The 27650-nt window shown below is 36.8% G+C and overlaps 1 protein-coding gene across 8 annotated transcripts in view; it reads right to left on the bottom strand.

Annotated features, from left to right (window-relative positions):
- NRG1 (neuregulin 1) overlaps positions 1–27650 on the bottom strand; it is a 1100563-nt gene that overhangs the window by 129437 nt on the left and 943476 nt on the right. For 5 of the 8 annotated variants that reach the window (XM_065947037.1, XM_065947034.1, XM_065947033.1 and 2 more), the window contains exons 4-5: positions 27276–27326; positions 25258–25308 (exon numbers count right to left, since the gene is read on the bottom strand). The exons of the other annotated variants lie outside the window; for them this stretch is intronic. In XM_065947037.1, the coding sequence (XP_065803109.1) occupies positions 25258–25308; positions 27276–27326 (102 nt within the window). The remainder of the gene's footprint in view (positions 1–25257; positions 25309–27275; positions 27327–27650) is intronic. 8 annotated transcript variants of the gene reach the window in all.

Raw genomic sequence — 27650 nt, 5'->3', positions numbered from 1 at the left:
GACAAGTTTGGAACTAGACAGAGATCACCACACATCACTGTGATAAATGCCAATGAACTCTTCCTTGTAAAATGGTTAATTTTATGTTAGGTGAATTCCAACTCAATAAAAAAAAAAAAATTACACTGCACACTCATCATGGTTTCAGCTTCCCCAACATTTACTTTTAAAAGGAAAACACAGTCAATCTGACGGGTTTTTCCAGTGCACTGCACTAAAATAATGAGACTTTGTCATGTATAGATTGCTCTTTCTTCTACAAAATCTAATGGGTCGTGTAGCATTGAATCTCTGACAATTCTTAATTATCTATGGACTCTAAATTGATGTTGATGATGCAATACTACATCCCAAGGAACTCAAAAGCACAAATAAGGCTATAATAAATTGATCTGTCATTGAGAATTTCAATACAAAAGTTTTATGAGAAAATAAGCAAAGGCTTATAACTCTAGCTCATTTAATATACTTAAAATATTATTTCTCATTGTTCAATACCATTCCATTTACATATTTAGAATACACTAGAAATATAAGCCAAAAAATGGGTGGACAGTAGCAGGTATTTGAATCATCTGTATTTTCAACACAGTGTGCTTTGTTAGGAAAAGTGTGATAAACTCATTACCAGAATGTGTGAGCTCCAAAAGGGCCAGCACCTGTGTCTGTTTCCATTAACACATCCCTACTACCTAGACCATGCCTGCACACAGAGGCCAGTAAGTAAGTATTACCGAGTTAATGCATCAATATGCAAACTGCTAAAGAAGGATGTAGTTTGGAAGGACTGATGCTAAAGCTGAAACTCCAATACTTTGGCCACCTGATACGAAGAACTGACTCATTGGAAAAGACTCTGATGCTGGGAAAGATTGAGGGCAGGAGGAGGAGGGGACGACAGAGGATGAGATGGTTGGATGGCATCACCGACTCAATGAACATGGGTTTGGGTGGACTCTGGGAGTTTGGTGATGGACAGGGATACCTAGAATGCTGCAGTCCATGGAGTCGCAAAGAAGAACTGACTCATTGGAAAAGACTCTGATGCTGGGAAAGATTGAGGGCAGGAGGAGGAGGGGACGACAGAGGATGAGATGGTTGGATGGCCTCACCGACTCAATGAACATGGGTTTGGGTGGACTCCGGGAGTTTGGTGATGGACAGGGATACCTAGAATGCTGCAGTCCATGGAGTCGCAAAGAGTCAGACATGACTGAGCAAGTGAACTGAACTGAAAGAAGGATGTAAAAACTATTGAAAAAATATCTTAAAAGACATGGATACATCATCAGTTCAGTTCAGTCACTCAGTCGTGTCTATATGGATACACCATATAGAGTTTTATTTGTGTGAATGAAGCAAATAATATTAAATTACCTGTGTATGATAGAAGAAACACCAAAAGGAAAATCATCTTTACAGTGACTAGTCTGAGGTTATATGGATGGATGGTCATTCATGATCATTAGACAATGCATGTGGAATCAGTTACCTTGAACAAGGTAACTTTGCTTCACTTCATTCATATTCACTACTACAAGCTCCCAGCAGTAAGCAACACAGTCAACAGAGAATTTTTGTTATTCTTACGTATTGTGGCAAATGGCACAAATATACAGGAAATAATCTGTACTTCTAAGTGCATGGATAGGTATAATAGTATTTAAGGAAAATCATACAGGCTGTGTTTTGGTGAAGTAAGAGAAACTAAATATAATAAATAATTAACTACATATGACAATCAATGCAAACGTAATACAAATTCAGTACAGTTTCAAAAAGTGGAAGTTGTTGACCTTGATGTATACTCAGGCACTAGCTATTTGTTTATAGTTGAGTTGCTGATCAGCCGACTGATCTCCAGAGGAATTAAAAAAAAAAAAAATGCATTGAGTACATCACCTTTACAAATGCCCTAGCAATCTGTTAATTTGTTTTTTAAATCTTCTGTTTCAAACAGAAACTGTTAAGCACAAGATGGTCCACATGTGAAGGTGGTTATGAAGAGTTCCATCTATTCAAGAGACTCTGAAATGTCACAAAAAGCCATGTTTAAAATAAAACCTCAGTTTACCTGAAATAAAGGAAGCTTGGGAAAGGAATGATCTGAATTGTTCTACTTTTCAATACAACCCAAACCTGTACATCTGAGAAGACTTCAGCCAGAGGAAACATCTTAAAAATATACATTTTCCATAGAGTCTACACAGTTCTCTCTCCTTTTTGCTGATTAAAATGAAAATGCAAAGTTGTGCCAAAGAGAAAAAAAAGAGGGATAAAAATATACGCATTTTCTAGAACTGATCTGGCATTCCAGTGAGCCATCTAACTGGCGATTCTGCTGTAAGGTCATAAGTCTTATGATACTCTTACAAGCAGAAGTATTCCATTTAAAATCAGATGCCAGCTCCATATATTCTGCAGTTTCTCAGTTCAAGGGGTGGAAACTTTTCTGCATTGTGGGACAATTTTTATTACTTTCAAAATATGAATTTGAAAATCGTAAGACAAAAATATCTTATGATTGGAACTCCAATTCAAAACTTTCTGTCATAAATCACACCACACCATGTATTGTTAGATTGGTTTAAGAATGACTTGTACTAACACATATATACGGAATTTAGATAGATGGTGGCGATAACCCTATATGCAAAACAGAAAAAGAGACACAGAAGTACAGAACAGACTTTTGAACTCTGGGGGAGAACGTGAGGGTGGGATGTTTTGAAAGAACAGCATGTATATTATCTATGGTGAAGCGGACCACCAGCCCAGGTGGGATGCATGGGATGGGTGCTCGGGCCTGGTGCACTGGGAGGACCCTGAGGAGTCGGGTGGGGAGGGAGGTGGGAGGGGGGATCGGGATGGGGAATACGTGTAACTATATGGCTGATTCATGTCAATGTATGACAAGACCCACTGAAATGTTGTAAAGTGATTGGCCTCCAACTAATAAAATAATATTAAAAAAAATAAATAAATAAAAAATAAAAAAATAAAAAAAAAAATAAAAAAGTTGGCTGAATCAACATTCAAAAAACAAAAAAAAACAAAAAAAAAAAAAAAAAAGAATGACTTGTATCTTTTCTATCTCAGAAATTATCTGGAGTGAAAGGATGTAGGCTTAATGCAAAGATGAACTGTAATCTCGAGAATAATTAGGTTTTAAATTTTTCATTGGCTGACTGTTGGAGCTGGAACAGCCTTGACCCATGAGTTTTATCTTACACAGAAAAGATCTCCGGAGATAAAAAATAATCTGCCTGGAGCACCAACATTAATTTCAGAGACAAGACTAGAAGTCAGGGATATTGCTCCTCCCCTTTCAACTCATTCCTGCAAAGGGAAGCTTTTTAGTTTCACACTAACCATATAGATACCCTTGAGTAACTGCCATAAAGTGAATGGTTCAGATTTTGTCACTACTGCCATCAGTTATCCCTATAGCAATATCTTACATGAACTTTTACTGTGACTGTTTCTACTTGAACGTTTAATCTTTTTAATGCTCCTCTGACCACTTTTGGTCACAACTCTACTGAATATTCCGACCCTTTTTCTGGAAGTTATTAAGAAGCCAATATTCATATTTAGACTTGGTTATTAACATTTCATCACTAAGGGATGTAGAATGCAGAATGTAGGCAAAATGTAGGCTCTAATCACTTACATGGGAAGGTATAAAGAGACTCTAGTGAATAAAATGGAGCTCATCTTCAGGAAAGAAGACTATCACCCCAAAATAGCGATCAGGGGACTCCCTGGTGGTCCAATGGTTAAACTATCACCTTCCAAAGCAGAGGGTGCAGGTTAGATCCCTGGTCGGGGAGCTTAAATCCTGCATGCTTTGTGTCCAAAAAACCAAAACATAAAACAGAAGCGATACTGTAACAAATTCAATAGAGACTTCAAAAATGGTCCACATCAAAAGAAAATCTTTTTAAAAAATAGAGTTCAGTCCAGTATTACTGAAATGATTGAAACACATACAATGTCAAATGTTGTCAATATCTGAGAATTGGTGAGCCAGGGTTACATCTTCTTTTAATCTGGAGAATTGGAAATCTGGGACAGGGGAAGGAGTGATCGTCAGAAATAGGAAAAGGATGGCTTCTGATGACTGAGTTAAAATCTGAAATGCGATGACTAGAAAATCTCAGGTCCAAATATGATGACTTATTCCAGGGAAACACGTGTTCTATTTGTTGACATAACCCATCAAACATATATTATTTTAAATAAAGCAATTAAACATGTACATCATTCATGCTGGGATATTTGGGGACAAGATGCATTCACAAATGCAACTTGTTTCAAATTGCATCATAAATAAAAAGTTGACTGATAGGTAAATGGATACACATTTGACAAAGCAACTATGGCAGAAGTTAACTGTAAAATCTAGAGATACAGCATCCATTGCTCACAAGTCATTCAACTTTTCTATATGTTTCAAATTTTCATAATAAAAATGCTAGAAAAACTTAAAAAGATTTTTTCATGGCTATTTTTGACCACTACATATGTAGTATGTTTTATTATAAAACTTTATAGTGAAAGTGAAAGTCACTCAGTCATGTCCGACTCTTTGTGACCCCATGGACTATACAATCCATGGAATTCTTCAGACCAGAATGCTGGAGTGGGTAGCCATTCGCTTCTCCAGGGGATCTTCCCAACCCAGAGATCAAACCCAGGTCTCCCGCATTGAAGGCGGGTTCTTTACCAGCTGAGCCACAAGGGAAGCCCAAGAATACTAGAGTGGGTAGCCTATCCCTTCTCCAGCGGATCTTCCCGACTTAGGAATTGAACTCGGGTCTCCTGCAGTGCAGGTGGATTCTTTACCAACTGAACTATCAGGGACGCCCATAAACCTTGTAAGCTGATGCCAAAGAAAACAAAATAATCTACCAATCTCACATTCAGTAACCTTCACTGAATTATTTTCTTTTCTCCACTGCATAAGCCCTCCCCACCTACTCTCCCCTACCACACTTACTTTAAGATGAATTCCAAAATTATATCAAGAATATAAGTCACACAATTTGAATCATTATCTAATGTCAAAGGAGTATCTTTCTATGACAAACCATTAGCTGCTACAGAAAATCTAAGAGCTCTTCCTGACTCCCCCCCTTCCATACCATCACCATTCCTTTATTGAGAAGAGATTTTGCCTAATGTGATTCTTTAATCACTAGGGAATTCAAACATCTATGAATAATGTGAACAGGGAAATCATGTTCATTCTACTGACAAAATCAGAAGGGCTGGACAGTAAGCTTCATTTTGTTGGGGGGAAAAAAAAGAATCCTTTTATTGTTAATGACACTCCCATCCTGAAGATATCTTTTTCAAAGGTCATCTGGTCAGTGGACATGTTAAGGTCAAAGGCTTTGATGCAGAAGTTGAATTTCTCCACTGCTGTATCTCCCTTCCAGTTCGGCATACAGAAATTTTATAAAACTATTAAATATTTATGATGCAGTACAAAGCCCCTCTAAAAGCATCTGTATTTAACTAAATCATGTCACTGACAGCAATTTAACCTAGCAGGAAAAGTACTTCTTTTACGTAACACTGCAGTGCAGAGAGTTTCAACCATATGCTTCTTTCTGTCCTCACATACCTCCTGTAAGAAGGGAAAGCTTAACTTAAATGGTTCAAAGGGCTTTTAGACAGGCTTCTCAAATGAAACATAAATCTTTTGAAGTGCTTCTCAAAAATTCTTCCCCGAGGCTTTGCCAGGACTCTGTCACTAGAGGTCAGACAAACAGTCCATCCTCAGGTTAAGCCTCCTTAACCCCAGGTTAAATACCTGGATGTAGTCCCATCTTTTCTTCTATCACCACGTCCTTCCAAATGTTTGCCATAGTCTATCACTGATGGATGCTAAAGGCACCCAAAACGTACCCATGCCCAATGGGATCCCCGTCAGCCTTCCCTATATTCACAAAGACTCCAGCTTTTGTCTGGGTTTGCATGCTAGGTCACTTCAGTCATGTCCTACTCTTTGCGAACCTATGGACTGTAGCCTGCCAGGCTCGTCTGTCCATGGGATTTTCCAAGCAAGAATACTGGGGAGTGGGTTGCCATTCCCTTCTCCAGGGGACCTTCCCAACCCAGGGATTGAACCTGCATCTCCTGTGTCTCCTGCATTACAGGTGAATGTTTTACCGGCTGAGCCATTGGGGAAGCCCCTTGTATGGGTCTATCTAAAGTTAAATTATTGTTAAGCATTCATACCTCTTAATACCAAAGAATCTATTGAGATATGTACTACTACTTAAGGATTTTTTAAGCTACCTAAGCACTGGGTGATGCAGAACAGTAGAGAGAGATCTCTAAGATGGAAAAAAAAAATGCAAGAGAAGGGAAAACATTTTTAAGCATCTGAAGCTTAGAACTAGCTGTACTCCTGGAGACAGGAGGTTTTAAAATAACCTCTGCTGGGAAAAAAAAAATGGGTACAGAAATTATTATTTTAGTGATATGTATGCTGTCAAAAATCAGGGCTAAATGCTTGAGTTATCCAACTTGAAATGATATTACTGTAATTCTGCCAGCATACAGCAAGTGATTAGGAAATTTGCTGCTCAGCATTTAAACTAACTTCTTTTCTCAGTCTGGCGGGTAAAAAATGGAAAACCTCGGGATGACCGGCTTCTCAAAAGCAGATTTCAAATTTTAAGGTCACTGTATTTTATATAATGAAAGGAACTTACATTCCTAAAGCCCCACAATATATGTTAATTTACCTACCTATCCACCCACCCATCCATCCAAAAAATTGTTTACTAAGTGGCCAGTTATGTGCCTGGCATTATGCTGAGGCTTACAGATTGGGTGGCAAGAAGGTAAAAGAAGTTCCATCCCATAATCTCTCTCTTCTTTGAAGGAGTAAGTGAGGTTATCTGCTGAGAGAGAGGACATGATTCAAATTTTGAGAGTGGTAAGGTCTGAGTCACCTTGGAAAACAGAAGAGAAGGCTAACTGTAAAAAACAGAAGCAGGTCAGATATTGTGGCAAGTCGTATATACCATCAGTCCTTCCTTATTTACTATCCATACTCTCAGGATTGTCAATCATTGTCTCCTCTTGAGAATTACACTTGGAAAGTGCAACCAATGGAAGAAGACTTTAAAACAGTCATTGGAGGGTACACATGCCAAGTGAAATAAGTCAGACAGAGAAAGACAAATACTGTCTGATATGCCTTATATGCAGAATCTAAAAAACACAATAAACAAATAAACATAAAAAATGCACAATATAAAAAAGAGGCAGACTCATAGCTACAGAGAACAAATTAGCAGTTACCAGTGTGAGAGGGGATATACAGGGGTAGGAAGACTAAGAGGTACAAATTATTATGTGTAAAATAAGCTATAAGGGTATACTGTACAACACGGGGAATATAGAAGAACATAGCAATTATTTTATAATAATTATTAAGGGAGTATAACCTTTAAAAATTGTGACTCTCTATATTGTGTGTCTATAATTTATATATCAACTATAGTTCAATAAAAAATAAATCTAAAAAGTCATTGATGATATAAGAAACTATTTTCTGTTGAGCTCTGCAGAACTTGAACTCAAACAAGACTGAAGTGGGGATAGGAGGAAGAGAAGAAAACAAGAACAAATGAGATAATGAGAAGGTGAAAGTTCACATGCATATCACAGCTTCCACTTCAGATTTACTTCTCAGATCAGTGCACTTTTTTCCAGCACTAGAATTTAATCTGCAGCATCAGGGGATCCATTTCATTATGCTGTGTGGCTTGACTCTGGCCATGATGAAAACCACCCCTTCAGATGATGTTTCCAGGAAGCCCATGAATCTAAGAACTTTAACCTACTGAACAGCATGATGCCCCCTCTGCTGCCTATTTCTTCTGTGAATAAGATGAGAGAAGAAGATATGCCATAAACCCAGAGTTCAGCAGGAAAGTTTAATTTCTCTCTTTCAATGACTACTTGGGAGAAATTAAATCAGTATTTGAAAACATGGTGCATTTACAGCAAGTTCAAAATTATTCATATTAAACTGAAAAGGGAAACTTTCGTCGTTAATGACTCTTCTGCCATAGATTTCCCATATATTTCTCTCTTTTTTGGCCACTTTATTTCTATTTTTAATTGAAGGATCATTGCTTTAGAGAATTTTGTGGGTTTCTGTCATACATCAACAAGATTTCCCATGTATTTCTTAAAATGTGAGCTCTTTCTCAGATTTTCCAGATCTGTTCTAGACTGATTTGTCCCTACTGCCTTTGGGAATTTCATTCATTCATTCAGTAACTGTTTGGTAAGTGCCTAGTACATTCTATGGGGTCACAAAGAGTCACGGACACGACTTAGCGACTGAACACCACCATATGTGCAAGAACCCCCCAAAACTGAGAGGAGGGAAGAGACTGCAGCGGTTCCTGCTTCCAAGGTGTTATATTCTAAAAAGGGACTTCGTTTTCTTAATCCCAGTCTGGCACGAATGCAAATACTGCAGAAGTGACAGTCCGCAGTCTTAGAATAGATTCTATTTGTGTGGCAGACACATTGTGGAGTGATTAAAAGGAAAAAAAAAAAAAAAAAGAGCCTAGCAAGAAATACTATTTATTGTATAACCACACCTGAGTTTCTGAGATTTTCCTTCACTTAGGACCCAGTTATGAAAGCGATTACCTCTGAAGAGTCAGTGTTGGAAGAAAAATGCAGAAATTCACTTCCAGAAAGCACCACGCCCTAGAGGCTCTGGAATTATTGTGACAATTATGTTATTAGAAAAACATAATCCATCTTTCTCATTCTCAGTCACTATTAATATCAAAACAAAACACCCACCAAAACCAACTGGTTTTTGATGGTGGGTTGATTTTTGTTTAAAGCTCTTTTAAAAAGTTTTTTGCTTGATTGTTTCTGGTAGAGTAAAATTAAAAAAATATTAATACATTTTATTATTTTTTTTGGGGGGGGGTGACACCATTTAGCATGTGGGATCTTAGTTCCCCGACCAGAGACTGAAACCATGCCCCGCTGCATTGGAAGCGTGGAGTCTTTTAACTACTGAACCGCCAGGGACATCCCTTTTCTTGATGAAGACTTCTTATTTACTGATGATGCCAATGCAGTTTTAAGTTTAGGTAGACAGGTTTCCTGAATTATTCAGGAAATGTTTTAAATTCATAGAAATTCTGACATTTCAAAATATAAACATCAAAAAGAACAAAAAGCTATATTACATACATACAGATAGAGATCTGATGCTTTGATTAAAAAATTGGTTGCTTGTAGAAGATAGTGTAATCAATAAGGAAGTTCAACATGATTTGAAGAAATAAGTATTAAACATTTTGACTAACATTAGTTCTGATAACTACCTGCTTTCTGCAAAATCACTAACCTGGCAAGACTAAAGATGACCAAGTAAGTTTTACTAGTAAAGTTATAAGTAGTTATCCTCATAAATATATCAGCTCTTCAAATATGAATGATTATTAAAGAAACCAACAATAAAATTATCAGAATTAATTTCCTTTATCAAATTTGAAACATGACTTTCCTTTTTTTCAATTAATTCTGATGAAAATGTATAGAAAAATCCACTTATTCAACATCTAATTCAATTTAAACATTTTATTCTTATAACATAATTTTATAAGTGTTTATAAACTAAACATTGTCAGAGTGTGAATGTCCAGTGACAGCATATTCAATGAAGAGAAGGATATATACTGGGGTGAAACTTTCTTATTTTATATTAACATTGCCTGAAGGTGCATTTGAAAGAACATTACTAAAACAGTTTTCAGTTTTAAAAAATAGTGTCTCTTGTTTAAGTATTAATATCTTTTGTATTCAAAAATAAAACATTATTTTTAATCTTATAAGTAACAACTTGAAAGTTAAAAGTATGATGTACATTTCTTGCTTTGCTTTTAACTGTTTTTGGGTAATTTTTGGCTGCCCCAACCAGGGATTGAACCCACACCTCCTGCAGTGGAGGGCAGAGTCTTAACCATTGGACTACCAGGGAAATCCCCATTTTTAACTCATTGACATAGTATTTTCCCTTCTTCATTTCAAATCCAACAGTGTGTTACACCATCAAGATACCCGGAGCATCAGGTATTATCTTTACCCAATATCTCATCTCCTTATTGTTCTTAAGGACAAGTCTGCACACACCCAAGAAGTCAATGATTCTGTGCAAACTAATAGACGTTCTTAAAATGAGAAGCAAATTAGATCTAATCTTGAGAAACCTATATGCAGGTCAGGAAGCAACAGTTAGAACTGGACATGGAACAACAGACTGGTTCCAAATGGGAAAAGGCATATGTCAAGGCTGTATATTGTGACCCTGCTTATTTAACTTATGTGCAGAGTACATCATGAGAAATGCTGGGCTGGAAGAAGCACAAGCTGGAATCAAGATTGCCAGGAGAAATAGCAATAACCTCAGATATGCAGATGACACCACCCTTACGGCACAAAGTGAAGAGGAACTAAAAAGCCTCTTGATGAAAGTGAAAGAGGAGAGTGAAAAAGTTGGCTTAAAGCTCAACATTCAGAAAACTAAGATCATGGCATCTGGTCCCATCACTTCATGGCAAATAGATGGGGAAACAGTGGAAACAGTGTCAGACTTTATTTTTTTTGGCCTCCAAAATCACTGCAGATGGTGATGGTAGCCATGAAATTAAAAGATGCTTACTCCTTGGAAGGAAAGTTATGACCAACCTAGTTAGCATATTAAAAAGCAGAACATTACTTTGCCAACAAAGGTCCATCTAATCAAGGCTATGGTTTTTCCAGTGGTCATGTATGGATGTGAGAGTTGAACTGTAGAGAAAGCTGAGTGCTGAAAAATTGATGCTTTTGAACTGTGATGTTGGAGAAGACTCTGGAGAGTTCCTTGGACTGCAAGGAGAGTCAATCAGTCCATCCTAAAGGAGATCAGTCCTGGATGTTCATTGGAAAGACTGATGCTGAAGCTGAAACTCCAGTACTTTGGCTACCTCATGTGAAGAGTTGACTCATTGGAAAAGACTCTGATGCTGGGAGGGATTGGGGGCAGGAGGAGAAGGGGACGACAGAGGATGAGATGGCTGGATGGCATCACAGACTGGATGGACATGAGTTTGAGTAAACTCTGGGAGCTGGTGATGGACAGGGAGGCCTGGCGTGCTGCGATTCATGGGGTCGCAAAGAGTCGGACACGACTAAGCGACTGAACTGACTGACTGATGGGTGACAGAGTTTCAAAAGGTCCTAGATTAATATTACAAGCACTTTCCATGTTAAATTAAGCGTACAGTTTAGTCAGCAAAGATATTCTTTTTATATATCTTGTTTATGTCTACTATAAATATCTTAAGCATTCCATTAGCATTTAACCCAGTGATTAATGCATATATGATGGAATCAGGTTCTAATCAGTGACAATAACTGCCTGCAAATATTTCCACAACTGTTCATCTCCCAACTCTTTTTCCCTGACTAACAGTGACATGCCTACCAAAGTCTAAGGGTTCGTGTAGTTACAGGAAACCAGATGCATTATTCATAAGGATGCAGAGGCTAGAAAGTTCGGCTATGCTGCCTACCCCAGCAGTAGTAGGCTCTAAGCTATTGGCGACAGGAAGCTTGCCAGTGCATTAGAAGATGAGATTGAAGGGATCCCTGCCAAATAAAATAGCTAAGTAATAACAAATGGTAAAGAAGAGCCTTGGGGGTTGCAGGGAGTCCTGAGCTCACCGCTGAAGCACAATTCGGATGACCAAAATTTGCAGTCAATGCAGAAAGAGTTGTAATCCCAATTAATTCTTTGTCTCTTCTCGAGTGCTTGCTTTTTAATTACAGTTATACATTAAAAAAAAAATAAATAAACCAGTCGATTCTAAAGGAAGTCAACCCTGAACATTCATTGGAAGGACTGTTGCTGAAGCTGAAGCTCCAATACTTTGGCCACCTGATGCGAAGAACTGACTCATTGGAAGAGACCCTGATGCTGGGAAAGATTGAAGGCAGGAGGAGAAGGGGACGACAAAGGATGAGATGGTTGGATAGCATCACCAACTCAATGGACATGAATTTGAGCAAACTCTGGGAGACAGTGAAGGACAGAGGAGCCTGGTGTTGGAAAGAGCGGTACACGACTTAGTGACTAAATGACAACAACAAGTAGAATCAGTATAAAGACGAGAAAATTTACAACTGCTAGACATTAAGCATGGTGTACAGTATCATGTTTCAAGTTCAGAAACAATCAATTCTGTATTTGTATAGTCCACCCTGCTTATAACCCCACTTCAGTGTTTTAGCGATTCTGGGCAAATTGGTATATTTTCCCTTTTTGATTTCAGAGAAAAGTAAATCTGGCCCCAAACAAAAAACCACAATTTCTTATTCTTCACGTATTCAAAACTGATATATTGCTACAGTGATACCTGTCATGACTTTAAGTCGATTTTGAGGTAGTGCCATTCAAGTTTGATTTTCTGTTTAATCATTGTCAGGCACTTGGGAGTTTATACCACGGTGCAACAAAAGGCTGCCTGCTAAATGTTAACAGCAGTAGGGGATGAGAATGCCATCTTGCCTGGGGAGAAAAAGACCCTAAAGGTGGACCAAAAAAAGTCAATCTAAACACACACACAAAATTTACTGTAGGAACTGTTAAAACCAAGTAACCTTCCCTATCACTCTAATATATAAACAAAAAGCTATGGTTTTTATGCTGTATCTCAAAATTAACCTGAAAATTATCATCAAAATAAAAGATGAAGTAGTTGAAGCTTTATAGCACATATTATGCTTAGTCTTATCTTGAGCAAACTGAGTTTCAGATATTTAATATTCAACACAGATACTTTTTTAGGTGGAGGAGGAATGGTATACGGTATTCCCTCTACATTATCCATGGGCTTCACCAGTGGCACAGTGGTAAAGAATCCACCAGCCAGGAGGGAGATGTGGTCTCGATCCCTGTGTCAGGAAGATCCCCTGGTGAAGGAAATGGCAACCCACTCCAGTATTCTTGCTTGGAGAATCCCATGGCCAGAGGAGCTTGGCGGGCTACAGTCCATGGGGTCACAAAGTGTCGGACATGACCCTCATCAGATCAGGTCTATGTTATTGAAGTATCTCACAAATATAATTTGTTGCCAAAAACTGTCCAGTTTTAACTCCTTTTATCATAATACATGTGCATATATACTTCTGTACCTTGTTCAGGAACCCTGATCCATAGAACTGATCTGGTCCAAGTGGTCTCATTAGGGGAAAAGAGGGTATGTAAAGGTAGCTGCAATGATTTGAGACATAGGATGGAGGTCACAAAAGGAATCTTCTGAAGGTTTTTCGTTCACCTCGACCTGTACTCTCAGGGGTCAGAAAGAACAGAGGACATGGAGTCAGAGAGGCTGGTGTGGAATTTAGATATTAATATAACCTTGACAAATACTGAGTTGTCTAAGCCTGTCTGTCAGTGTCTTCACTTATCTAATGGGACAAATACGATCTGTTCTCAGATGAAAGTACCTGACACACGGTAGGTGTTCATTAAAAAATGTTATCATATGCTATTATTACCATTTTAATGATAATAAAAGAAAAATCCACCTTATTAATGCCATGGCAATCCCTCACCCCCAAATGACTCTTCAGCACCACAGGGAGGAACAGCGACCAGCCAGTTCACATGTAGATTTTCAGACAATTTGCCATAATGCCATCTAAGATGAAACAGGGTGGCTCTAGTGGTAAACAAACTGCCTGTTGATGGAGATGCAAGAGACAAGGGTTCGATCCCTAGGTCAGGAAGATCCCCTGGAGGAGGAAATGGCATCCCACTCCAGTATTCTTGCCTTGGAAATTGCATGGGCAGAGGAGCCTGGCGGGCTACAAAAAGTCAGACGTGACTACGTACACACACATACACACACATGCACAAGGTGACGCAGTTTTATAAATCACCATGTAGAAAAGTGGTCATAGATGGAAGAAACCTTTAATCTATGACTGAAGTCAATGTGATGATCTGTCAATGTGAATGTTTTCAACCTTGATTTTTAAATATTTAAAAGTATTTAAATATTTAAATATACTTTTCATGATTGAAGGTTAGGTGGTTTTCCAATAATTACACCTATGTACAACTTTTAGAAACTGTGACAATCTAACTAGAAAAAAATCTATTAATGATCATTATTAATGATCATATCCATTTAATAAATACTTCCTAGGAATCAGCATAGTGGTATGTTATGGGAATGGAAACATACACCAAAATTTCTTCATTCAGGACCTTACATTCCAGTTTGGGAAGTGATGTAGACACCTGTGACAATTAAAAGTGGCAAGCTTATTGTCCGAAGCAAGAGCAAGGAAGTCACCAAGATAGTAAGACTGGGCATTGGAAGATAGATCTAACATCTGGGTACAACAAAATATAGAGTTCACTTTTACGCTTCAATTAGAAAAAGACTTTTTTTCTCTTACAATTACAAATCATTTTTTTCGGACACTTAAAGACTTGTTTTATTAAAAACATTTTTTATTAAAGAGACTGCCTAAAAATGTCCAAAATTTGCCTTTCATAAAATCATGAAGTTTTGGGATAGTTTGTGTGTTTTTAAAACACGCAAATGTTTTTTTTTTCTTCTTCTTCATTCTTATTTTCTTTTTCTTTTTTTCATTCTTTAATAAAATATACCCAGGTCTCCACCTCTTCTAAAAAGAAGGGGGAGAATGACATTTTAAAAATTATGTAGAATATAGCTGACCCTATTCTTCATGAAGTCTCACTCTACCAGAAGCTTCAGTTAGACTTATCCTTGATGCCCTTTTTATCCAAAAGGTCATAGCCAACATTCTAGAAACTTAAAAAAAAAAAAAAGGCAGAAAAATTTGCCATGATACTTGTTTCTATGTGTGCACATGGAGTGGATGTGATGTTTCATTTCTATTTTTGCACAAAGCTTAACAATTTTAAATCTCGGTTCCCTTTACCTGAACTGTAAAGACATTTTTAAAGGCTCGAACAAACCGCTTATGCGCCCTTGAGCCACCTATTTTCTTTCTAAAGCTTATCTTGCTTTCACACAGCCTCATTTGCACATACAAGGTAATTCTCCTGCCCCCATGATCTATTCATTCTAAAACATACCCAAGGACTCTTTGTGTGGTTTATTTTTTTACAGATAGCTTGAGTGAACAAAGATGTATTTCTGCTTTGGAGCACTAGGGACATGAAATTAAGAAGCTTCTACAAGGAGAGAAGAGGAAAAAACTCATCTAGGTCAACTAGAGGGAAATGTACATAATTTATAAAAAATCTATTACGGCCACTTAATTTTTTTCTCAGGTATATGTAAAGTTACTCTTCTTTATATTCCCTTAATATCACATTTTACCATAAAAATATCCTGTCTGACAAGGTGGGTTCCTCCGGGCACATTTTATCAGAAGGAGGATATGTTAGATTTTACAGCATTTAAAAAAAATAAATGCAGCACTTCCTTCTTTCTTATAGCTCTGTAGGCTGAGAATTACAAATAATTATGATTTGTTCTCAAAGTTACCTTATTTGTGAATGACATAGATTTCTGCAGGTTGACAAAATAGATCTCTGAGTAAAAATTCAAGACAACAATTGTACGGAACATTATAAAAAAACATTTTATATATTATCTCCTGTAAATTATTCTGTTAATATATCTTTCTTCCTAAATGGGGAATTTATAGTTAAAAACTTGATCAAATGACACAGAAGCTTGTCAATTAATCACTGTTCTTAAGAAATGAAGTTTAAGAAAACTGAGAGAGGAATCATCTTAAAGGATAATTTTACTTTCAATATTTAATAAGCAATAATTTTAACTAATTTGCTATTTTAATTTACTAGAGTATCACTCCATTATAACTAAAATACATTTTCAAGTTTGCCATTTCTGCTACCTTAGGATCAATTAAATGGCCTTTAGCAAATAAACATAAAAAACAAAATTTTCCTACTGAAAATAAAATTCAAGAAGCTGCAAGCTTTTCATATACATTTCTAGGCCACCTAATAAAAAATATCTCCTTAGATACATAACGTATCTTTGTAAGTCCATCTGTGTATTATGGAAACGTTTCTGATAATCAAAGAGTAATCTCACTGTGGTTAAACTCCTCTAAAACACCCAGTTAAATTTCTAAGTTCTTTAGAAACTCTTCAAACTTCTTTCAGAATCCTACATAGTATGACATAATTTCTGATGCTGCTTAATCTTAGTCTCCTACTTTTAATGGCAAATTATAGATTCTCATCATCTTTTTAAATGAGATATATGCCAGAATTCTGATTTCTTGGTAAAATGACCAAACTTTAAATGAAGGCAGAAACAACAACTGACAATTAAAAAAAAAAAAAGACAACAGTAAAACAAATCACTACCCAAACCATACTTCATTTTAAACAATACTTACCACAGAGTGAATGAACATATTCTATCTGAAGCAATATTATTTTAAAAAATAATTTGATTTAAAGCAAATCACTACCCAAACGATACTTCATTTTAAAACACATACCACAGAATGAATAAACATATTCTATCTGAAGCAATATTATTTAAAAAATAACTTGATTTAAAAATCCGCACCCATGTTCTACTTTGTTATAATATGTATTGTCACATACAAAGAGCACAATTAACCACAAATAACCTTTTCTACTTTACTGCCAACTCCTTCAGCCCCAGGACTATTCTATATTCACCTCTCCCAATCATCTCCTCCACCAAGAAATACACATCACAGTTCCTCGCACTGTGCTGGAACAGAGTAGAAACTGGCTTATTAACTGTTTGTTTATTTTAATTAAAGGGAGGTCAGTCCTCAGTGGTCTAAGAATCAAATAGTAGAAACAGGCCCATCAAATTTGCATCGTAAACTTACCCCTTACTTGCTGTTTGACCTTATCAGACACTTAGCTTATCCCTATCTATATATTATTATTCTTACTATTAAAATGGAACTATTAATAGCTCCCAAATCCCTTTTAAAACTTAAAAACTGATGAAACAGTTTATCATTACAGATAAAAGTTCCTTTTATCTGGGACTGGCATTATTTAACAAAGCCAGTCTTTCTTTCTCCGTCTCTTCATGTCAAGCTTTACAAAGCCTGAAGAAGTTCTGGAATACCTGAGCAAAAATCAGAACAACAGCTCATATTTGATGAGCTAACCCAATCTAAATACCCAATCTCCTAAAAAGAGACAGTTATGGACTTGAAGGAAGATGGGCACAGCTTTAGGCTACAGCCCACACCGGCCCATGTTACTGGTTTTTAAGATTTTGTTGACCTCTGACAGAGATAAAATGGAAAGCGCCATTCCAGCATTTCTTTGATGATTAGTATACCCAGCCTCTCTATTAAAGAAATGAAGTAAGTATCCAAGCAATGGCTAGAGGCATTATAATAAGAATAAGGCAGAGAATAGTGGGATGAACTTCTGGAGACATTATTCCCTCTGGGTTTTAGTGGTAACATCTATGAGGCTGATAAAGCCTCAATCAGTGTGAGTTCACACTTTTCAAAAGACCTGCTGACTATTCTATGCAATTTTAAATGGAATGGACTAAGCATGCTTCTTTTTCTTTTCTTACTGGGAAAAAAAAAATACCCTAATCAACATGCAACTACTCCAGTGAAAGAAACTAGTAATTTCTCCAAATCTACTTAATCATAGGTTGTTGAAAAAAAATCTGAAGTACTTTCTGGCTTTTAATTCTAAAGTCTGAACATTTTACTGATTTGAAAATGCTTCCCATGCACTCAGATTTGAAAACTGTAACACATTTTTCTACTCTTTTCTACTTTCTTCAGAAGAGGCTAAAAAAGTTTTGACATTAAAAGAGGGCATTCCTAAGAATGATGATAGTCAGCTCTTAGGTGCTAATAAAGAGTCCTTCAAAAATGATATTTCTGTTGTCTTCAATTTTCTAACTCTTTATTTTCTTTACAATGGTAAATTTGCTTTCATTTTGTCTGCCCAATTAAATAATTTTCAACAACATTTATTGCTAACTTTCCTTTAAAATTCTCTGTGAGCCCTATTTCCTGACTCTTCTAAATTTGTCTGCTCATCCACTATAGAGGACCATGTTGGTTTTGCCTGGCCAGTCCACTTCCCCTTGTTTAGGTACAGAACCCTCCTCTCTGTAATGAACCCACAGCATGCAGTTAGTTCCCAAGGGACCGAGCCCATCTGTCCCACTAATCCACACACACACAGCGGGGGATATCTGACCAACCCCTACCCAACTGGAGTCATTAATCTCCTTGGGATACTGTATCCTTGGGATACAGTCATTATTTTAGGGGTAAGTATATGATGCAAGCAGAGCCAATCAGATTCTTCCTTAAAATCTGGTGTTCGGATAAGAAGTGGATTTTCTCTTCTTCTTAGATTATCAACCAAGAGGAAAGAGGCTTCAAGATATGACAGCTATTCTCCTATCAGACAGAGAAAACCCACTAAGAACAAAGTTAACATATGTAGAGAAGCAAAACATAGAGACTGAGGAACCATAATATTGCATCATTTGAGCCACTGGACCAAACTGGGCCAGTTTTATGCGCTAGTACACTCCGTGTATATTTAAGCTCTTTGCAGTTAAATTTCTATCACCTGCAGTTGAGAAACTCCTAACTGAATCACCATCCGTATTTCTTACTGCTTTATGACATTGTTCTTCAACCCTTCCTGTACCTAGTCCTCTTTTTTGAGGGGTAGGGGTGCTGTTTCCTATAGCATGCAGGTCTTTTAATAATAGATGGGCCTCTACTCCCATTTTTAAAAGATCCCTAGATATCTTGGGAAAAGGCTGAAGAAATCCACCAAGTTCATCACATTTACTTTGATAAGCAAACATCAAAATTCTGCTAGCTCTGTTTTCCTAGATGCTTTCTTTGTGCCTCTCTGACTCTATCTTCTTGTCTTCATGTCACCACTTGATTTTCTTTTAATTCTTATATATAATCCACCTCACTGCTCTATTCCTAATGATTAAAAACACTTAATTATAGCTTTAATTCTTCTCTAAAAGCAAGAAAAATAGAGGTGTCCTTCCCTCTCCCAGCTGAGATACAAAAAGATGGAGGATCTTTTCTAATGTTCAAGGGACTATTCTAATAAAAAGCCCCCCAAAGAATGAAATAAAGGAAAATAATTGCTTTGGAGCTGATAATTTTCTACTAACAAATATAGCTATCATACAAATGATATCTAGGATTTATGACATTATACAAGGCTTCCCTGATAGCTCAGTTGATAAAGAATCTGCCTGCAATGCAGGAGACCCAGGTTTGATTCCTGGGTCAGGAAGATCTGCTGGAGAAGGGATAGGCTACCCACTCTAGTATTCTGGCCTGGAAAATTCCATGGACTGTATAGTCCATGGGGTTGTAAAGAGTCGGACACGACTGAGCGACTTTCACATGACAAGCAAGAATAGGCTAAACACAGGCTAGAATAAGGTCACACATCTACCCCCAACATCAACGACCATTGGGGAAGATTTCCCTGTTTGTTGAAAATCTGATTCCTATTAGCACAATGGCTCTTATTTCCACCTCTGTAAATAGCAATGTTTTGAAACAGATAAATTCTCAATCTAACAAAGTCAAAGACCAGGTCATTGGAATGATTCTAGGCTGTTTTCTGCCTCTTTTTAGAGCATTAAAACTTCGAATTATGTTGCTAGTAACTCAGGGCTTTCCTGTCCATTTCACTATATAGGAGATTGTAGAGAGTATTATTATTTCACCAAAAGGCTGACTCTGAGATAACTGGTATAAGTGTGATTATATAGCTAAACTCCATTTTGATGCTTTTTTAAAGAAGCTCTCTTTTTTCCTTTTTTTTAAGAAGTTCAAGCTCCATGGATAGACTTAGAGACTGTCATACTAAGAGAAGTTAGTCAGACAGAGAAAGACAAATATCATATGATATTACTTACATGTGGAATCTAAAAAAAGAGTATAAGAGAATTTATCTACAAAACCGAAATGGAGATACAGGTGTAGAAAATAAACTTACAGTTATCAAGGGGTAAGGGATTGGGAGGGATAAACTGGAAGGCTGGGAATGACATACACACTACTATATATAAAAGAGATAACTGATAAGGATCTACTGTATAGCACTTAACACTTCTCAATACTCTGTAATGATCTATATGGGAAAAGAATCTAAACAAAAGTTGCATATATGTATACGTACAACAGATTCACTTTGCTGTACAATTGAAACTACCTCAATAAAAATTTAAAACTTTTAACTATTAAAAAAAAAGAAGTTCAAGGTAGTTGCATGGATCCTCTAAGACCTTATAATTAAAAAAAAAACAACAACATGATTTAAATCAGATGATTCAGGTTTAAATTTCTATTTTACCACTTATGTAGTTTTTGAATTTGGATATGTCAGAAATTTCTGAGTCTCAAGTTCCTTATCTGACAAATGGGATGAAATCTAGGTCATCGAATTATTGAATTATTGTGTGAATAAATGACTCAATATATGAAAATATACCTTCTAAAATTTAAAGTATGATACAAGGATCAGTTATTTATATATACACAGTACACACATATTTGTATGGGTCAAAAGGATAATTTTGTAACAGATTAATTTCAGTGGAATACAAAAGGTTAAAGACAATTTACTTATAAGCTTGGTGAAACGTTTTATCAAGTAGTGGAATGCAGTGAGGGACACTGAATGCCTTTAGAAAGGCAGAGCTGAGGAATGATTTTACAGTTGCAGGGAGTACAAGGGAAAGTTGTAAGGGAAAATGCAAGACATATTCACATAGGAAATGAAAGAACTGAGCATGAAGTAAGAATATGAATACTGCGACATATGAGCCCCGACTCTTTTCCGAGTCCCTATATTGCCCTAAAAATCTGTAACTAACTCTCCAGGCAATCAGGAAAGTGGAAGTAACACCAGTTGGGTAATCTCCATTGAAAGATTTCTTTTATTGCCAAAGAGTATGGCAATTTGTCATTCTCCGCAAGACACAGAGTTACCACATCCTTGGAAAGACCATGTTTATAAAAATCTGGAAACACAGTTTGCATTCAATCAGAAGTAGCTCTTCAACCGTCACAGGACAGAGTTCACATTTGGTACCAAAAAAGATCTAAAGTTGGAATGCCATTTTTTCCCAACTGAGAATCATTTAGCCAAGTTTCGGGCAGTTCTGTCTACATTTAGAGTAGGTCAGTCAGTTATAGATGAAGGGGGAAGTAAGAACCGTAACTCTGAAGCTCACGAATGGACCAGTAGACCTGGTCCAATCTATTCAATCCAGAGCACCAAGCTATCTCCCAGGGAACATGCTGTAAATCTCATTATAACAGAAATGTTTATGCAGACAAAAGGCATTCTTCCTTCAGCTAGCTCTTTTAGGTGCCAAATTAAAGATTGAATTGTTCATTTCATTCAGAGATTTCAAAGAGGACTTCCTGGATAAGATCCTTTCCAGTGCAGTCTTAGCTGAGAATATATATTATTTTGGAACAGACAGTGATTTCTTGGCATAGAACTTCCAGCATTATGATTTAGACTGAAAAATCATTAATCCCTTCCTGCTCCAACAATAAGGATAATTTCTTATGTTGCTCAAATAAAATGGAAGGACTCCCTTCGTTTCTATTTTCTTCAGAGACACGTGCATTGTTCAGATACTGGCCATCTTCTGTCTATAGGGGAGACCATCTAAGTGCTAAACAATTCACGTTCATTTGTTCATATTAGGCTTCTCAGTATAGTTTAAGATAAACGTGATTATACTGACACAGTAACTGAGTCTTAAGGACATTGAATCACTTGCCGAGGAATACACAGTAATTAACAGCACTGTATTTAGACTTAAGGACGTGATTCCATCCAACGTCTGTGTTCTTTTCATTTCCCTTCACCAACCTTTGATGGGTAACATAAAGATTACATGGGCTCAGCTGGTTCAAGGCAATGCATTTACTTTCATCTACTACACATACTCTCAATCCACTTTGTATCACTGACAACTTTCCCCCCCATTCACAGAATCTCATTCTTTTCAATATTAAAGTCTTCTTTATTTTTTTTTAAAGGCAACAAAATGTCATGTGTTACAAAAGGCTAGCGTACTGCCTGGGTTTGAATCTTGCTTGAGAAACATTAGACAAAATACATCAGTTTCATCATCTGAGAAATGCAAGAAGGTTTTATGAGAACCATGAACCATGTAAATTACCTTGTACAGTGCCTGGCATGCAGTGAGCTTTCAATAAAGGTTTGCTATTACTATGATTTGAAATGTATATTACTATTTAAGACTGTTTTCCAGAAAGTTTTCTTTATTTTCTTTACTGTAATTATTCATTAGACTTTATATTTTTGTTTCTCTCATTTTTATATTAAATTGGAATGGATGGGACTTAATTCAGTAAAGTGGTTGGTATAACAGTTATACTTTTTATAGTATTTGACAAAACTGTCTGCAAAATAGGGTCACCAGCAGCTGGCAATTCAGAGAGAAATCATTAAGGTTTGTCCTAAACAATCCATTTACTTTTTTGCTGATGCTGTGTAAAGGAGGAACAAGATAGTCCTACTGACTTTTGCAAATTTGAAGCTCTTCTCTCCTACAACCTGTCACTTATGTGTAATAGGACACTCATTTAGCAAAGTAGTCATATGTTTTAAGTCACAGATGCGTCTTTTACAAAAGAATAACATAAAATGAAGGGAAACAATGCTAATTTTTACCAAAAGATTATTATAAGACACTTTAAAAGAATTATAAACGAAGAACTCTAAAAAGAGTGAATGTATAATGCAAATTCCCAAATTCACAGAGGAAGTAGTTAAAATGAGCCTTACAAAGGGAAAGATTAGTATCATATCTTTGCTATTTCACCAATATTTATGAAATGCTAGGAAAAATAAATAGAAAGAGAGCAAAAGTGATAAAGTGTTTGCAGATGAAACATAAATCTCTTAAAATCTCCAACCACATACAGGGGTTTTACATGTCTCCTTTCTGGCTGAAACAAAGTGAAAAGAAACCTATTCAGGGCTGATTATTTCTGACCTGTGGGAACTTTTCCTGGGCCTTTGACACTTTTATATATTTTGAATTTTTAAGTCTAGGGTATTATGATTGCTGGTTCTTCAAGTTTCAGCTCCAGCCTTTACTAAGCTGAGATATGCTTGCATCAGAGCCCTGCTCCCATGCAGAATTCCACTGAATATGGCCTTTGGAGGAGCTGAGTATCGCATGCTGCTCTGATTGTTCTCACCCAGCATGGACTTAGGACCCTGCCACTATTGGCTTATATTTCCAAATGACAGAACATAATTTCATGAGATTAAAAAATGTGCTCATTAAATGGATATAATATGACAAAAAAAATGTATTCATTAATCAACTCAGCAGTATTTACTAAGATCCCACCAGGAGGGGGCGTGCCATACGGAAATGGCCCATTGAAATGTTTTAACGCAACGGTACACAAAGCCTTCTTTCTTACTTGTAAACCCTGACCAAGTATCAGGAACTAATTCTGCTGAGAGTTAAAGATGAGAGTCAAATTTCAACATGACTTCTCTCTCCACAGTATTGCAGTGAGCAGAAATGTAAACTAAGAGATTCATTTCAGTTCCCTAAGTATTTCTTCCATTCCCAAACTACTCGGATATACTTAAGAATCACATCCATCCCATTAATGATAGCATGAAGGGTTCCAGTTACAAGAGTTTCTATAACTTCTTTCAATGAATTATGCAGGGGGGAAAACGAGTCCCAGACAAAATGACAGAGAGAAAATTCTAGTGTTTGCGTTTGCTTAATAAACACTCAAAATTAGGAAACAAGGCTCAATATGATTCCTCAACGCTAGTTAGCTGAAATCTACATAATTATTCTAATCTTTTTGTAATGAGAGTTCAATAACAAATATCCCAAACTCCCCAGAAAGGATTATCATTTTAGGGAATGTAATGCTTATCCTTAGGGGAAGTCAATCTAATCTGAGCATTTCCTTTTCTGTTTGATTTTACTAGATTATTGCCATCAATCCAGTTAAATGATGCTTTATCTAGCTAAAGGATAGTCAAAACATCATACTCATGCAATAAAAATACATTTACATCGTATTGTGACAGTCTGGGTGTCACCAACACAAATGGATTTTAAAATCAAACTGGATATTTAGACAGATTGCAAAAGTATGGAAATTGCCTCAGATAAATACCTCCTTTTCAAGTATTTTATACCAGGCTGATAGAGAAAGGAAATTGTTCATTAAACACACTCTCTGGGCTGGAATAGAATAATTAGGAATATCTATGTAATGAAGAACTTAATAAACTGAGAAAGAGCTTTAAACAAAGAGCTAAAATCAGGGACAGAAAGATTGTAGTTGTAACTTTTATTTTCAAGGCCTGATACACTCCCCTGTTGCATATCAAAATTTAATTCTAGGCTATTCACAATTTATAAGTATCAAAACTATTTTTACTAGTCCTTGCTAACTTCTTAAGTTCCCCTGACACAGCGCAAAGCACCAGTCAGTCTAACAGTTGCAGACCTCCTCAAGCACAAAGCACATTTCACATTAAACATTTGAAAACTAATCTGAGATCTTGCCTAGGGACTTGCTTTCAAACATTTTCATAATTAGTCACTTGCTATCAAATTTGAATCAAGGGCATCTATATATAGTTTCCATAATCCATCACAACAGACTTCATATGAGAACCGAGGAGCTTTTTGGAATAAAGGTCCCAAACAGCTGGGTATCACGCCTTAGGCAGTTGCTGAAGGCATCATGATACACTAAAAAAAGAAGAGTAAAGAAACGAACAACCGACAATGTTCTCTGTTGCTCACCCAGAACTAGGCCTCAGAAGTGCTACAGTTACACGCCAACATTCAAAGACATTACATTACCTTAAAACTGTGTGTATGAAAAAAAAAAAAACAAAAAAACTGTGTGTATGTATCTCAAGGGGAGGGGATATCTGGTCAATCCCAAGCAGAGCAGGAGTTCATTTCTATTCCAAACAGCAAACACCATCCTATTCCCAAACTTGATACACCATTCCCCGATAAGGATGGAAGAGAGATATGAACATGATCTTCAGAAGCAGATACTGTCTTGGGTTAAACACTAGTGAACAGAATATTTAAATATACTTACATGAAGAGGTATTTGTTCCTTCTGTTGATACTGATATTCTAATGGAAGACTCTATAAAAAATAAAAGTGGAATGAAGCTTTATTGAGTCATGCCACTTGGATTCTTAAATTAGAAATTTTGCCAGCCTTGGGTAACACCTAGAACAAGAGGTCTAGAAAATGGTGCAACAGAAAAGCTGAAAGCATCTCAAAGTCAAAGGAAGGTATATGCAATATTCAAAGAATACTTGAATATTCCACAGAGGAATGTTTCTACAGTCTGGACACAAAGACTTCTGAAAGTTGCAAAAGGGGCTGGTCCATCTGCAAAGATACCCCTCCACACACCAAACTGCTCTTCAAATTTCCTAGAACCACTACTCTGAATAGATTCACACTCCAGGTAAGACAGACAATTCCTTTTCTTAGGTTGGTCTTGATTTTAAGAAACATGAAACCAAAGAGAACACTCTCCACATTCAGAGAGAATGAAAGGCAACTTTCATGCTTAGAGGGAAAAAAAAGAAGGATGAAAATATTTTCAGGCAAACTGCTCTGCATAAACATTCTGGCCAAACACAATGCTGAATATAGTCCATGCAGGGTCCACTAGAGCAATTACATTAGGATCGAACAAAACGTACTAAATAAATACATAATACAATCATTGGGGATGCACAGCAGCTTGATTCTCTCAGATGGTAAGGCTAAAGGAAGGAAAACCAGTATTTAGGTAAAGCAGAGCATAAAACATACCTCATGCAAAAAAAAAAAAAAAAAGAAAAAAAAAGCATGAGACCTAAGGGTTTTTATGAGTAAGAACTAAGAACAACTCAGTATCAAAGAAGGATTGAAATTCAGCAGCCATAAAGTTATAAAGATTCAAGTCACATATCCGAAAATAATAGTTACAGTCATTCCAAATTCCCAAGGCAAGCACCCCATAAATCTAAAAGCTCAGATTTGTAACAGCACCTATTGGGGTCAGAAAATGAAGTCTGTACATTAAAGAAATGCCAGAGTGAAAGGTGAGGAAATTCAGAAACTCTACACATTTTTTCTTATCTCCATCTCTCCATATCCCCTTTCTCTCCCATTCTTTTTCTGCTACTCAGAAAAGTGAGATCCTCTTATACTCCAGGATCATACCACCTTACAACACAAGCATATGCCCTAAATATGATCAAAGTGGCCATAGAGAAAACTAGATTTTATGATTTTGAACAATGACTTTGAAGAGAAGAGGCTAAACTGGGGAAGGTAAGATAGAAAATGGCTGTAAAATCACACAGCCTCTGAGATTAAATATTTATTTGTAAATATTCTAAAAGTTTTGTTAAGTACATAATCACAAAGGATAAGAAAAAGTAAAAAAAAAAAAATTAAATTCACACCAGATGAATAACATTCACGGCTAGTGGAGAAATCAATGAATTAGGGCTATACATGGGTTAGTAGAGTTGGGTTTTAAGTAGCTAATAAATGCTCAGACCACAATTGCTATCAGAAAATATTATAGGCAAGTGAGAAACAAACAAAACCAAACAAACCAAAGGGAAAAAAAAAGCAACAGCATTTTAAAAAGTCAGGCTCATAACAGTGCTTCTGCTCAAGTTTAGTGACCCACATCTGAGCATTAAGAGCCCAAAGGTCAGAGGTCAGACAGTGATACATTATCCAGGAATGAACTGTGATGGATGAAGGAGGGCAGAGACCACTAAGAGAAGCACCTAGAAAGATACAAAAGCTGAAGTTACAACCCAGATATCTCCTTTCCTGGTCTAGTGCTCCTCAAGTTCCATCTAGGTTCCTTTTTCTCATGCATGCCTCTCGGGTCCAAGTTTGGGACACACAGCAAGAACCGTACTCCTTTAAGGAAAATCCAAAAAAGGCAGAATGAACTGGAGGAAAAATGTTGGAGCAGAAAACAGGAGCAGCTGAAATGTGGATGCGGAAGGGGTTCTGATTAGTAGAAGGAAGAGCCAGCTGTGATGCCTGTCGTTCTGGTTAGTAAAACTCGACAAGCTTATTTTCCTTACCTGAAGACACATATGCTGTCTCAGTTGAGGCTGGCATGCCAGTGGTGATCTCTGCAAAAAAGAAAAGTTGATAGGACATTACGATGTACAGTCAGGAGGCTGAGAGTCAGCTCCACAGCCTGCCTTCAAACCAAAAAATGTGTTTAAAGAAGGAAGTATTGCAAGGAGGTGATGAAAGCCCCGGCTTTATCCACACAGAGAGTGAGAAATGCGAAAAAGAAGACTGTCCAAATAGGTAGTTTTTCTTTCTTGGGCAAAGAGCAGGAGATGGGCTGTGACAGAATAATTAGCAAGAAGTCCCTGCCCCCACTGCACTGGGTGGAGAAGAAAATATAGCAAAGAGACTGTGGGCTCCTCTTCAGAAAGGAAGACAGA

The sequence above is a fragment of the Muntiacus reevesi genome, chromosome 10 (assembly GCF_963930625.1).
Source record: "Muntiacus reevesi chromosome 10, mMunRee1.1, whole genome shotgun sequence".
Lineage (NCBI taxonomy): Eukaryota > Metazoa > Chordata > Mammalia > Artiodactyla > Cervidae > Muntiacus > Muntiacus reevesi.
The sequence above is the reverse complement of the archived record's forward strand: the minus strand, read 5'-3'. Positions and strand labels throughout refer to the sequence as shown.